The 15,421-nt window shown below is 37.9% G+C and overlaps 1 protein-coding gene across 1 annotated transcript in view; it reads left to right on the top strand.

Moving 5' to 3' along the window:
* The first annotated feature begins 4,285 nt into the window (after positions 1–4,285).
* LOC112075948 (nuclear factor 7, brain) overlaps positions 4,286–15,421 on the top strand; it is a 33,281-nt gene continuing 22,145 nt past the window's right edge. The window contains 3 exon segments of the mRNA XM_024142860.2: positions 4,286–4,833; positions 7,873–8,103; positions 8,452–8,474. Coding sequence (XP_023998628.2) covers positions 4,414–4,833; positions 7,873–8,103; positions 8,452–8,474 — 674 coding nt within the window. The 5' untranslated portion in view covers positions 4,286–4,413.

The raw sequence follows: 15,421 nt of genomic DNA, 5'->3' as shown, positions 1-15,421 counted from the left end.
CAGCCACTAGGACCACCAAGCCACTAGGACCACCAGCCATTAGGACCAGCCAGCCACTGGACCAGCCACCACTCGGACCAGCCAGCCAGAGGCAAGCCACCATTAGAGCAGCCATTCAACTAGGACAAGCCAGCACTAGAACAGCCAGCCACTAGACCAGCAGCCACTAGGACCAGCCAGCAACAGGAGCAGCCAGCAACTAGACCAGCCAGCGTTCGTTAGACTATGTTATAGCTGCCATCTGCCTCTCCTCCCACAGTTCAGCGCCAGACCCACCCCGCAGTAGAAAGAAGACACCCAGGTAAGTTCAGACGCCGAGACCCACCCCGCATGGAGAGAAGACACCCATGTCAGTTCAATCAGCACCCACCGGCCCCCACCAGTGAGAGAGAGACCCAGTCAGTTTCAATCCCAGACCCATCCATCCCCGCGTGAGAGAGAGACACCCAGTTCATTCATATCCCAACCCATCCAGCCCGCAGTGAGAGAAAGACACCCAGGTTCAGTCATATCCCAGACCCATCCAGCCCCAACAGTGAGAGAAAACCACCCATTCAGTTCAATTCCCAGACCCATCCAGCCCACAGTGAAGAGAGACCACCCAGTCACAACCAGTGCAGTCCTAGTATTTCTACAGCTGGATTGTGCTTGTAGCTTTCATCCATCAGAATGTTGAAGGGTTGAGGTCTTGTTGTGAGAGGGTTGAAGGGTCTAGTCTCCTAAACGGGACCCGCTGATCTGGAAGATTTGAGCAGAACAGATTCTATAGCGACACATGTCTAGAGTGACATGGGATCTGCTGCAGTGCCAGCCCAGGGATAGTGAAAGAGAGGTTGGGGGGAGGGTCGGCACAGGTATTCCTTTTCCACTGGGGTAGGAACGAAGCAGATATTCTGGCATACACCAAACCTCCCTTAGCGAGGGTCTAGCGTTTGGTTCTCCTTCCGTCTCCGTCTCGTCATCGAAGTGATGCGAAATTAAGGTGTTAGCTGGTTGGTCCTTTAAGGCGCTGGATCCAGTTTCCTCCCAGTCCTCCTGACCCATCGCTGCCTGCAGAGCTGACAGAGCTGGATCAGAGAGAGATCAGACCGAGTCCTGTTGCTACAGAGAGGAGTGTCACAGGATCGTAGTCTTTACTGCTGGATCGTTGGAAACCTAACTCACTCTACATGGGCAAGGATCTACTTAGTGTAACTCACTGTACATGGGCAAGGATCTACTTTCTTAACCTAACTCACTGTACATGGTCAGATCAGATTTTCCGAAATGAGGGCGGGGGACGGCCTTGTATATATCCCTGAAGTTGGAATAACAATGGTATAGCTTTTTTCCAGCGTGAGTACGACAGTCAATATGCTGATAGAATTTCGTAAGCCTTTTCCTCAAATTTGCTTTGTTAAAGACCCCAGCTACAGTAAATGCAGCCTCGGGATATATATGGTTTTCAGTTTGCATAAAGTCAGTGAAGTTCCTTGAGGGCAGTCGTGGTATCGGCTTGAGGGGGGATATACACGGCTCTGACAATAACCGAAGAAAATACTCTTGGAAGATATTACGGTCGGCATTTGATTGTGAGGTATTCTAGGTAGGTTGAACAAAAGGACTTGAGTTCCTTTATGTTATTACAATTACACCATGAGTCGTTATTAATGAAACATACACCCCCACCCTTCTTCTTCACAAAGAGATGTTTATTCCTGTCGACGTGATGAACTGAGAATTCAGATGTATGGACCTACTCCGACAGTATATCCCGAGGGAACCATGTTTCCGTGAAAAAGAGTATGTTACAATCCCTGATGCCTCTCTGGAAAGAAACCCTTGCCCTGATCTCGTCTACTTTGTTATCTAGGGACTGAACACTAGCGAGTAATATACTAGGAAACAGTGGGTGGTGTGCGTGCCTCTGATTAGAAGACCGCTCCGACTACCTCTTCTCCGCCCGGCGTTGTTTTGGGTAGGCCTCTGGAATCAGTTAATTTGCCCTGTGTGGTGCAAAAAAAGGATCAATTTCGGGAAAGTTGTATTCCTGGTCGTAATGCTGGAAGTGCTGGTGAGTTACCACCGCTCTGATATACAATAGTTCATCCCGGCTGTGATTTTCTGGGTCAACAATGTAAGAATTAATACATAAAAAAAAAAAAATACTGCAAAGTTTCCAAGGAACTAGAAGCGAAGCAGCCCTCTCTGTGGACGCCATTTTGGAACATCTGACCACGACTCCATTTTGCTCCTCCCTTCCTATAGGCAGAAACTCAAACAGGAATTACCCGTGCTAAGGACAATTCAACGCTGGTCTGACCAATCGGAATCCACGCTTCTGGATTGTTTTGATCACGCGGACTGGGATATATTCCACGTAGCTTCAGAGAATAATATCGACGTATATACTGAGACGGTTACTGAGTTWATCAAGAAGTGTAGAGGAGATGGTTTACCCTATTAAAACCTACCCTAACCAGAAACCGTGGATAGATGGCAGCATTCGTGTTGTTCATTGACTATAGCTCAGCATTCAAAACCATAGTACCCTCCAAGCTCATCATTAAGCTTGAGGCCCTGAGTCTGAAGCCCACCCTGTGCAATTGGGTCCTGGACTTCCTGACGGGCCGCCCCCAGGTGGTGAAGGTAGGAAACAACACCTCCACATCACCGATCCTTAACACTAGGGCCCTACAAGGGTGCATGCTCAGCCCTCTCCTGTACTCCCTGTTCACCCATGACTGCGTGGCCATGCACGCCTCCAAGTCAATCATCAAGTTTGCAGACGACACAACAGTAGTGGGCTTGATTAACAACAACAACGAGACAGCCTACAGGGAGGAGGTGAGGGTACTCGGAGTGTGGTGTCAGGAAAACAACCTCTCACTCAACGTCGACAAAACAAAAGAGATGATCGTGGACTTCAGGAAACAGCAGAGAGATCACCCCCTTATCCACATTGAAGGGACAGCAGTGGAAAAGGTGGAAGTTTTAAGTTCCTCGGCATACACATCAATGACAAACGGTCCACCCACCCAGACAGTGTGGTGAAGAAGGCGCAGCAGCGCCTCTTCAACCTCAGGAGGCTGAAGAAATGTGTCTTGTCAACCAAAACCCTGACAAACTTTGACAGATGCACAATTGAGAGCATCCTGTCGGGCTGTATCACAGCCTGGTAAGGTAACTACACCTCCCTCAACCGCAAGGCTATCCAGAGGGTAGTGAGGTCTACACAACGCATCACCGGGGGAAAACTGCCTGCCCTCCAGGACACCTACAGCACCCGATGTCACAGGAAGGCCAAAAAGATCATCAAGGACATCAACCACCCAGTGCCACTGCCTGTTCACACCGCTACCATCCAGAAGGCGAGGTCAGTACAGGTGCATCAAAGCTGGGACCGAGAGACTGAAAAACAGCTTCTATCTCAAGGCCATCTGACTGTTAAACAGCAATCACTAACTCAGAGAGGCCCCTGCCTTCATGGAGACCCAATCACTGGCCACTTTAATAAATGGATCACTAGTCACTTTATACAACACACTCTAAATAATGCCACTTTAATAATGTTGACATATCTTACATTACTCATATTCCATGTTATGAATGGGTAATGATTGGGTGATGATTGTATTATGTGTGGGTTATGAATGGGTTATGAATGGGTAATGATTGTATTATGTGTGGGTTATGAATGGGTTATGAATGGGTAATGATTGTATTATATGTGGGTTATGAATGGGTAATGATTGTATTATGTGTGGGTTATGAATGTGTTATAAATGGGTTATGAATGGGTTATAAATGGGTAATGAATGGGTAATGATTGTATTATGTGTGGGTTATGAATGGGTTATGAATGGGTTATAAATAGGTTATGAATGGGTTATAAATGGGTAATGAATGAATATTAGAAGAATTAGACAATGATTGTGTTCATTCTTGTTATGTTTTTTTGTTACATTTACAACAAACCCCATTTAGAGATACTAATATTGTAGCTAGAGATAATGTGTCTACATTATCGACTCCTTTAAGCATGTGAGATACAAGCTGTCTAAAACAGGTCCATCTACAGCAAGGTATTCAGGAAGAACAACCCAAATATGGACATACTGTAAATGTCATGTCATGACTCACTCCACTTCAGGCAGTGTCTGTTGCAACAGCCCTTTCCACCTGATGGTAAGTTACAATAAAGACCAATTGAATTTAGCAATGAGGAAGTGATACTTTACATGCAATAATTTGCTCTGAACTTTAACTAAAACAAGTCCAGCTGGTCTGTCAGCATTGACAAAGGTTTACACCACCAACACTGAGATCACAAAACATTTCGTAGTTAGAGAGGTGAGGTTGCAGGAACAGAATCTAGAATATAATCTCTTTATTCTAGGGTAGTAAGGTTGCAGGAACAGAATCTAGAATCAAATGACAGCAAAACCAACAAGCCAACCTTCACTCTCCAAGGAGGACCTGCTTTGTCCTGTGTGTTGTGAGGTATTCAGCCTTCCCGTCCTGCTGAAATGTGGCCATAACTCCTGTAAGGAGTGTTTACAAAAATTGTGGGAATGGAAGGGAGGCAGACAATGCCCCGTGTGTCGGACCACGTCGAGCTCAGAGAGGCCTCCTATCRACCTGGCCCTAAAGATAGCAGCCGACATGTTTACAGAGCAGAGGACGACCAGGGGAGAGGAGAGCACAGAGGAGGAGCGGTGCCTTCTTCACAACGAGAAGCTGAAGCTATTCTGTCACAACGACGAGGAGCCAATTTGTGTCGTCTGTCAGCTTTCTAACCAACACAAAGTACATGTGTGCTGCCCTGTAGAGGAGGCTGCTCTGGAGAAAAAGGTGAGACGRGATGTCTGAACTATTATAGAGCAATTTAGACTGGTGTATGTGTGTCTATCAGTGGAGGCTGCTKAGGGGAGGACGGCTCATAMTAATGACTGCAATGGACTCAATGGARTGGTAACTRAGGTAGATATATACATATAGGTAGAGATAAAGTGACTAGGCAACARGATAGRTGATAAACAGTAGCAGCGTATGTGATGAGTCAATAGAGTTGGTGCTGAGGGGGTCAACGCAGATAGTCCGGGTGCTTGTCGTGCGGTACACAGACAGAAAGGTGTTCCTCTGACACCGCCTGGTATAGAGGTCCTGGATGGCAGGGAGCTCGGTCCCACTGAGGAACACCTTTCCCKTTGAGGATCTGAGGAMCCATGCAAWATATTTTCTGCCTCCTGRGGGGGAAGAGGCGYTGTCGTGCCCGCTTTACGACTGTGTGTGTGGACCATGTTSTTTCCACCAAGGAACTTGAAGCTCTCGATCTGCTCCACTACAGCCTCATCGATGTGGATGGGGGTGTGCTCGGCCCTCCATTTCCTGTAGTCCACGATCATCTCCTTTGTCTTGCTGACGTTGAGGGAAAGGTTGTTGTCCTGGAACCACACTCCCAGGTCACTGACCTCCCTATAGGCTGTCTCATCGTCGTCGGTGATCTGGCCTGCCACCATCGTGTTTTCAGCAAACTTAATCATGGTGTTGTAGGCGTGCGCGGCCACGCAATCGTTGGTGAAAAGGGAGAACAGGAGGGGTCTAAGCACGCACCACTGAGGCGCCCCCTGTGTTGAGGGTCAGCGTGGCGAATGTGCTGTTGCCTACCCTCACCACCTGGAGGCGGCCCGTCAGGACGTTCAGGATCCAGTTGCAGAGGGAGGTGTTTAGTCCCAGGATCCTTAGCTTAGTGATGAGTATTGAGGGCACTATGGCGTTGAACATTGAGCTGTAGTCAATGAATAGCATTCTCACATAGGTCTTCCTTTTGTCCAGGAGGGAAAGGGATAGAGTGCAATAGAGATCGCATCATCTTTGAATCTGTTGGGGGGCGGTATGCAAATTGGAGTGGATCCAGGGTTTCTGGGATAATGGTGTTGATGTGAGTGTCTGCTTGACACGATTTAGATGGTAACGTGACAGATGTGACTTCAAGCGTCAGGGCTCAAGGGTCAGAAAGAGGAAGGAGAAGTGGTCAGTGAAGACACATTTTTCCAATTGGGACTTAGCGCCTTGTATTGTATACACTCGTACGGTGGTTTTGAATGCTACTTCTGACAAGGGGTGGCATCAACAGAGCCAACTCTCGTGCACAATTTTGTAAAGGGAGTTCGATGTGAGAAAAGTTTGAGCTGTATGCTTTATGTTAGGAAGCTTCTCATCGAATAAACTACTGTTGAGGAATTAATAATGTTATAAAAAGGGGTAAACTTATTTGCGCTAGATGGTGAATGTTATGGACGCTAGTTTTAAAAACTCTTAAACCAAGAAATCACACGGGAACGAACCAGGGTAGAAATTCGTACATCGCAAATCCGTGTTAGTAATCGTCTGTTCATAAAAAATAAAGTTGTCGATTCAATAAAAATGATGCCGGAGACATTATGCAACGAAAAAGTTAAGTCAGGTTAAAGAAAAATAAAACACAACAGCAGATTAGCAGAATTTCACAACTAGATTGGGATGTTGTGTTAATTTGTGTGCTGTTATTGTGTATGTGTGTGTATGTTCGTGTGTTGTTAAGATGTGTAGTAGTGTAGTGGTGCTGTGTGCTTGGGGGGGGGGGGGGGACTAGGTTAGCAAGCAATGGAATGTATATTTATTTATGATCAAGAGTTTTCATAATTGTATTTTTTTTGTTGGTTGTTTACATAATATTTCAGATGCAGTCTCAGCAATCTTGAATTCTTGCGAAACACCTGAAAATACTGCAAAAACTAAGAGTTGACAAACCAGAAATTACTTAAATGGTAATTACTAATGACTTGCGTTTTAAGGAACAACTTTTTTTTCTTCTCAGGCAGATGCTACATTCAGTAGTGGTTTAATAGGTTAGTGAGCTATATACATAACTATCAATCATCTGATTAGTTTAGTGAAGTCTCAATTAGCATAGACTATCAAGATCCGATCTGATTAGTTTGATGTAATGCTAAATACATAGACTACAATCAGTCTGTGTAATGTTAGTGAGCTAATATACATAGACTATCAATCCATCTGATTAGTTTAGTGAGTAATATACAAAGGCTAGACCTATCAATCCATCTGATTAGTTAGTGAGCTAAAGTACATAACTATCAATCATGCTGATTAGTTGTGAGCTAAATACATATGCATAATCAATCATCTGATTAGTTTAGTGGAGCTAAATCAACATACTATCAATCATCTGATTAGTTAGCCTGAACTAAATAATCACACTATCGATCCTCTGATTAGTATAGTTGAGCTATATAATACACTATGATCAATCCAGTCTGATTCAAGTTAGTGAGTAAATAAACATACACACTATAATCCATCGAATTAGTTAGTGAGCATATATCATAGACTATCGATCCATCATGATTGAGATTATAATAAGATTGATAGTTAGTGAGCTAAATACATACACTATCATCCATCTGATTAGTTAGTGAGCTAATACATAGACTATCGATCCATCTGATTAGTTAGTGAGCTAAATACATAACATATCACATCTGATTAGTTAGTGAGCTAAATACATACACTATCAATCCATCTGATTAGTTAGTGAGCTAAATACATACACTAATCGATCCATCGATAGTTTAGTGACTGCTAAATACATAGACTATAATCCATCTGATTTAGTTAGTTAGCTAAATACATACGCTAATCAATCCATCTGATTAGTTAGTGAGCTAAATACATACACTATCGAATCATCTGTATTAGATTTGATAGCTAGAATACATTTAGACTAATGTCGAGTCCATCGCTGATCTAGTTTTATGTGAGACTAATCACATTACACTATAATCATCTGATAGTTAGTAGCTAATAGACACTTATTATATACTGTAGAGCCAGGCGGACCAGACGGAGCGACAGATGAAGGAGGAGTTTGAGAGGTTCCACCAGCTCCTGAGGGAGGAGGAGAAAAACAGAGTGGACAAGTTGAGACAGGAAGAGGAGAACAAAACTCAGGTGATGTGTATGAAGTTGGAGTACATCAAGCAGAGGATCGCTGCCCTCACAGACACCATCAGCGAAGTAGAGACGTCCATACGAGCGGATGATGTGAAGTTTTTACAGGTATCTCATCCAAAATAAAATAATCAATGAAATGATAAATTCATACAGACTGCCTGACATATGTATCCCACATTTTAAGTTAATAAAAACAAAATGTTTAACCTTTATTTAACGAGGCAAGTTCTTATTTACAATGACGGCCTACCGGGGAACAGTGGGTTAACTGCCTTGTTCAGGGGCAGAAAGACATATATTTACCTTCTCAGCTCAGGGATTCGATCCAGAAACCTTTCGGTTACTGGCCCAAAGCTCTAACCACTAGACTACCTGCCACCCCGTAAATAAAGCGAATTATTATTAATATAAATCTATTCAATAACATCACTTTGTTTTGCTCTACTTCTTTAGGACTACAAGAAGACAAAGAGCAGGTATGTAAAGGGCTACTACTACAACTAACTACTAACTACTACTGACTAACTACTACAACTACCAACAACTACTACCACTACTACTTCTACTACGACTACCAACTACTACTACTACTGACTAACTACTATGATCTACCAACTACTACTACTACTACTAACTACTACCAACAACTAGTACTACTACTACTAACTAATGCTGACTAACTACTATGATCTACCAACTACTACTACTACTAACTACTAACTACTACTGACTAACTACTACTAAATACCAACAACTAGTACTACTACTACTAACTACTACTGACTAACTACTACTAACTACTACTAACTACTACTACTACTACTACTACTACTACCACTACCAACTACTACTAATACTACTACCACTACTACTACTACCACGACCAACTCCTACCAACTACTACTACTACCTACTACTACTACTACTACTACTACTACCACTACCTACTACTACCAACTACTACTACTACTACTACTACTACTACCACCACCAACTACCAACTACTACTACTACTACTAACTACTACTACTACCACTACCAACTACTACCAACTACTACTACTACTACTAATACTACTAACTACTACTACTAACTACTACTACTAACAACTACAACTAACTACTACTACTACTACTACTACTACTGACTACTACTAACTACTACTACTACAAACAACTACTACTACCACTACCAAATACTACTAACTACTACTACTACCTACTACTACTACTAACAACTACCACTACCAACCACTACTACTACTACTACTAACTACTACTACTACATACTACTACTACTACTACTATTACTACTAACTACCACATTATATTACAACCTACTATTACTACATAATAACTACCTACTAATACTACCTACTAATACTACCTACTAATACTACTATTACCTAATATCATTGCCTACTAGCATTACCTAGTATTACTGCTAATACTACATACTACTAGTAATACCTACTGCTACTACTAACTAGTATTACTACTATTACTACCTACTGCTACTGCTACTGCTACCTACTATTAATACCTACTATAACAACCTACTATTATTACCTACCATTACTACCTACTAGTACTACCTACTATTACAACCCACTATTACAACCTACTATTACCACTAGTACTACCTACTATTACTACTATTACTACCTAGTAGCACCACCTACTACGACTACTACTATCTACTAGTACTACCTATTAGTACTACTACTATTTCAACCCACAATTACTGCATATTATTAAAACCTACTATTATTACCTACTACAACTCCCTACTACTACTAACTACGATAACTAATTATACTGCTACTACTACTACTACCTACTATTAAAACCTATTATTACTACTTACTAGTACAAACTACTATTATGGCCTACTATTTCTAATATTTCTACCTACTATTACTACCTACATTTACCACCTGCTATTACCACATTTTATTGTTACCTACTATTATTACTACTTTTACATGTTACTATTACTACTATTACTACTTACCATTACTACATATTACTACCACATACTATTACTACCTACTTTTACTGATATCACTACCTAATATTACTACCTGTTTTTAATACTACCTAATATTACTTCATACTACCGTTACTGCATAATATTACTACATACTATTACTACCTAATATTACTATTACCACCACTACTACCTCTACCTACTACTACTACCACCTACCACTACTACCTACATTTACTACTATTACTGCCTACCATTACCTCTAGCACCACTTATTATTACTACCTAATACTACAACCTGCTATTACTAACTACAAACTACAATTATTACTATCAACGATTACTATGTATTATTGCTACTTAATATACATGCATACTAGTACTACTATTACCACCTACTATTACTACATACTATTACTGCTATTGCTACATACTATTGCTACCTACAATTACTACTATTACTATCTACTATTGCAAAGTGTTATTAATACTTCTGATATTACTTCATACTACTATTTCTACCAAATATTACTACATAGATTTACTACCTACTGGTAATATTACTATTGTTACCTATTACCTATTACCTACTATTGCTACTGCCTAAAAATACTACCATGACCAATTACTACTACTACCTATTATTACTTCATACTATTATTACTGCATAATATTACTACATACTATAACTACCTACTATTACAACCTACTACTATTACTACTACTACCTACAATTACTACCTTTACCACCTACTATTACTACTTTTACTGCCTACCATTACTACTAGCACCACTTAATATCACTACCTAAAACTACTACCTGCTATTACTACCTGATATTACTACTACTACTACTACTACCATTTCTACTACCTACTACCATTTCTAGTACGCCTTACTATTAGCACTAGTAGTACTACCTAGTATTACTAACTAATATTTGTGCTACAACATACTATTAATAACTGATATTACTATTTTTACTACTATTACTAACTACTTTTACTACCTCCTATTACTACTATTACTAACTACTTTTACTACCTACTATTACTATACCAAACTATACCAACTACTACTACTGATACTATAACTACTAACTACTACTACAACTACTACTACTAAAAACCTACAACTAACTACTTACTATACACTACTCACTACTACTCTTGAACTACTTACTACAATCTACTCCATACTACTTACATGAACAACTCCACTACTAACAACTCATTTTACTACCAAATACTAAACATCAATCTAACCTATTTACTATCACCTCGGTTACTCACTTACTACTTAACAACTACACAACTACCAACTCGAGACTACATTTAAATCTTACTACTCTAATCTAACCTACTGCTATTACCTTTAACTACTATTACTACTAAAGGTTCTAGCTACTACTACTACTATTCACCTACTTTTTATCATTAAATTCAATCCCCTACACTATTACTTCAATATATTACATTACCCATACATATTATACTACTATAATCATCCTACTTATATCATAAACTACTTAACTAACTCTACCAATCATCTACACTGGCACAATTAACCTAAATTACTTACTAAATCATTGCCTATTAATTACCTTAATTATCAGGTATATAGTCTACTAGTTAACATTTGACATAGTATCCTTCCATCTGCTTAATTTCCTACTAAATCTACATACTTTACCTACTTCTACTAATATTAGTAATCACCACCCTCTTATCTCATATGCTACCACTGACTTTAATTCATACTTAAGATTATTTACTAATTCATTTCTCTTTACTCCTACCCCCTACATTTAGCTACTATTCTACCGCTATATATTCATCCTGTGCTACCCTACTATTAATTATACCCCTAATTTAGCTATTCTCCCTAATCATATACTATTAACTAGCAACAATACTATTATAATACCTAACCAATTTTACATCTAACCTACTCAGTAATTTTAGACCTCACTATTACAACTTTTAACTCCACCCACTATTATCACACCCTATCCTATTACCACTATTACTCTCTGGAGTACTAACATAACTTAACATTACTACTATACTACCCTTTTATCAGCCCAACACCTTCACCTTCTAATTTCGACTACTCACTATCTACTCTAGGTTAATCTACCCCTAATTATTGTTGTCACACTTATTAACTATGGTTTCTCACTACACTATACTAACCCACAATTACACTTGAAACTATATTACACTCTTCTACAATTAGCTACTATTTCATTTAACTACTATTAACATAAACTCTGTCCCCTCTACCCTCATCAACTACATCATACCCTCAACGCATTACTTATCTAATTAATATTCTCTCCTCTTCTCTCCTGCTTACTACTCCTACACTCCACTACCTACTTATTAATCAAACACCCTATTACCTATATTACTACTCTACACCTACCTAGTACAAATTACTAACTATTCATCGGCCTACATATATATTTCTATACTAATCTATCTCATCCTACTTTATCCTAACTTACCTACTTCACACCTTGCTTAATATAACGTCTTATACCTACTCACTTCAACTTCCTTTTAACACATTTTATTGTTATCTACTTATTTTATTCCGATCTACTTTTTCACTCTATCACTCGTTATAACTTTATCATTACTTACATATCCACTATCTATTTCACTACTAATTAACCTACCTACTACTAATCTTATCTACCTAACTATCTCACTTATTACTACCATCATATATATTTTCACTAACCACCTCACTTACTACATATTTTTACTGATATATTTATCTAACCCTAATTATTTACTTAACATTAAGTTTTTAAATACTACATACTATTACTTCAATACTACACCTATTACTCCCTCTAATTACTTATACTAATTAGTTACTACTACTATACTACTACTATTACACACTAGCAACATATAACTATTTACTACATATACATAGTTATGTAAACTATTCGCACTATTATATATTCACTTCCCTTATACCACCCAACACTATACTTTTAACTTCTACCTACTACTGCTAACTTAACCACCCTACACCACTAACTCACCTACTATACATTACTATACTATGTGCATCATTTACCAGCCCTACCTCACATACTCTAACTTACTACCCTCTCAGCACCATACTATCATTTATATTTTACTACCACCTACCTATATAACCTTACATTACCGTACCTGCTATTACTACTATTACTACCTAACCTATTCACTACACTACATACATATTATATTATCTTACTACTTATCAACGATATATCTATGCTTATTGCCTAATTGCTAATTTATAACTATTATAATGCATAATTAACTCATCAGTACTGATTAAGCTTTCCCTACTACTATTACTACAATACTATTACTAGCTAATTGCTACATATTACCTATTGTCTACCAACTACTTACAATTATCTACTATTACTATCTACTATTGCCAAAGTGTTATTAATACTTCTGATATTTATTCTTCATACTATATTTACTCCAAATTATTACATACATACTACTTTACTACCTACTTAATTTACTATGTACCTATTACTACTCTACTGAGTTTTACTCCTACATATCTTACCATTACTCATATTAACTACTACACCTATTAATTACTTCACTACTTTGGCATAAAATTTAAGCCTACTAAAGAATATCACTACTCTTACCTGACCAATACTACTAACTTGCCTCACTTATTATTTATATTCAACATACTCTATATATTTACTACGCATAATATTACTACATACTATAATCTACCCTACTATTATCAATTACTAACCTACTACCTAATTCCACTACTACCTTATCTACAATTAACTTTATCCTTTACTCACCATTTACTCCTCACTACTACCCATATCTGCATGCCCTAAACTCAATTTATACATAATAACTAGCACCCTATTCCTAAACTATTACTAACATATTATTACTACTATTACTGCTACCTCATTACTACTATTACTATATTACCTGATTATCATATATCAATTTAATCACTAATTAAAATCTACTACTACCTGCTTATACTACCTGATAATCACCATTACTTCTACTACTTAAATACTACCATCATATTTCTTTACTACCTTGACCTACCGACTACTAAATTATATAACATTCTCAGTACGATTGCACTCCATATATACCTTAATTATGCTCCTAACGCTAGTTACTTACCACTTATGATTGTAACTTTACATAACTAATATTTTGTGGCTTAAAACCATTACCTTAATAACTGATGATTATAAACTTTTTCTTACTAACCTCTAATTCACTTATTTAACGTAACTTGTTAGCTTACGTCCATATATTACTCACTATTTAGCTACTCAACTCTCACTTACTTATTGACTACCTGGTCTAATTTATTAACTAAATACTCTTTACCACTACTACATACCTGCTAACACCATCTTACTATTACTAACTACTTTAACTACTACTTCTTACTTTTTTTACTACTCATCCTAATACATTACTACTATTACTAAACCTACTTATTACTACTACTCTAATTACTTTTACTAATATACTAACTACTTTTACTACCTCTATTACTACTATTACTACCTTACCCTATTTTTACTACCTACCTAACTACTAACTACTTTACTAACTACTTTTACTACCTGCATTTACTACTATTACTATAACTCTACTTTACTACCTACTATTACTACTATCTACTATTACTAACTATACTTTTAACTACCACTATCTATCTATTTAACACTACACTCTTTTACTATACTACTTTTAACTACCTCACCTATACTACTACTATTACATATACTACTTAACTTAATCTTATACTACATTACTAACTACTACTACACCGTATTACTATTACTAACTATTACTACACTATTACTACTATTACCCACTATTACATATTTACTATATCTACTTTACTATATCTACTATATATTATATAGTACTACTACTACCTATTACTGATATTACTACTATACTTACAATTAACTACTATTATTTAACTACATATCACTACACTAATTTATACTATTACTACTATTAACTTACTATTACCAATTAATATATTACTACATATTACTAGAATTAACTACTATTTAATACTCTTATACTATATTACTACTATTACTACTACATACCACAAAAAAATTTTGCTAAAAATTTTATTTCATAACTTTTAATCTAATATCTCATTAACTACTAATTTTATACTATCCTATTAACTACTATTAACTCACATACTGGATTCACTACTTTTACTTCCTTAGTAGGTCTACTATTTACTACTCATTATTAACTACGTTAACCTAGTATTACTACTACCATTACTACACTCATCACCAACAATATTATATAATACGTTACTACTAATATCTATCTACTCCATATATACTTATTACTAGTAATTACTACTATTTACT

The sequence above is a fragment of the Salvelinus sp. IW2-2015 genome, unplaced genomic scaffold (genome assembly GCF_002910315.2).
Source record: "Salvelinus sp. IW2-2015 unplaced genomic scaffold, ASM291031v2 Un_scaffold3481, whole genome shotgun sequence".
In the NCBI taxonomy this organism is placed as follows: domain Eukaryota; kingdom Metazoa; phylum Chordata; class Actinopteri; order Salmoniformes; family Salmonidae; genus Salvelinus; species Salvelinus sp. IW2-2015.
This window is presented reverse-complemented; position numbering and strand designations above follow the sequence as displayed.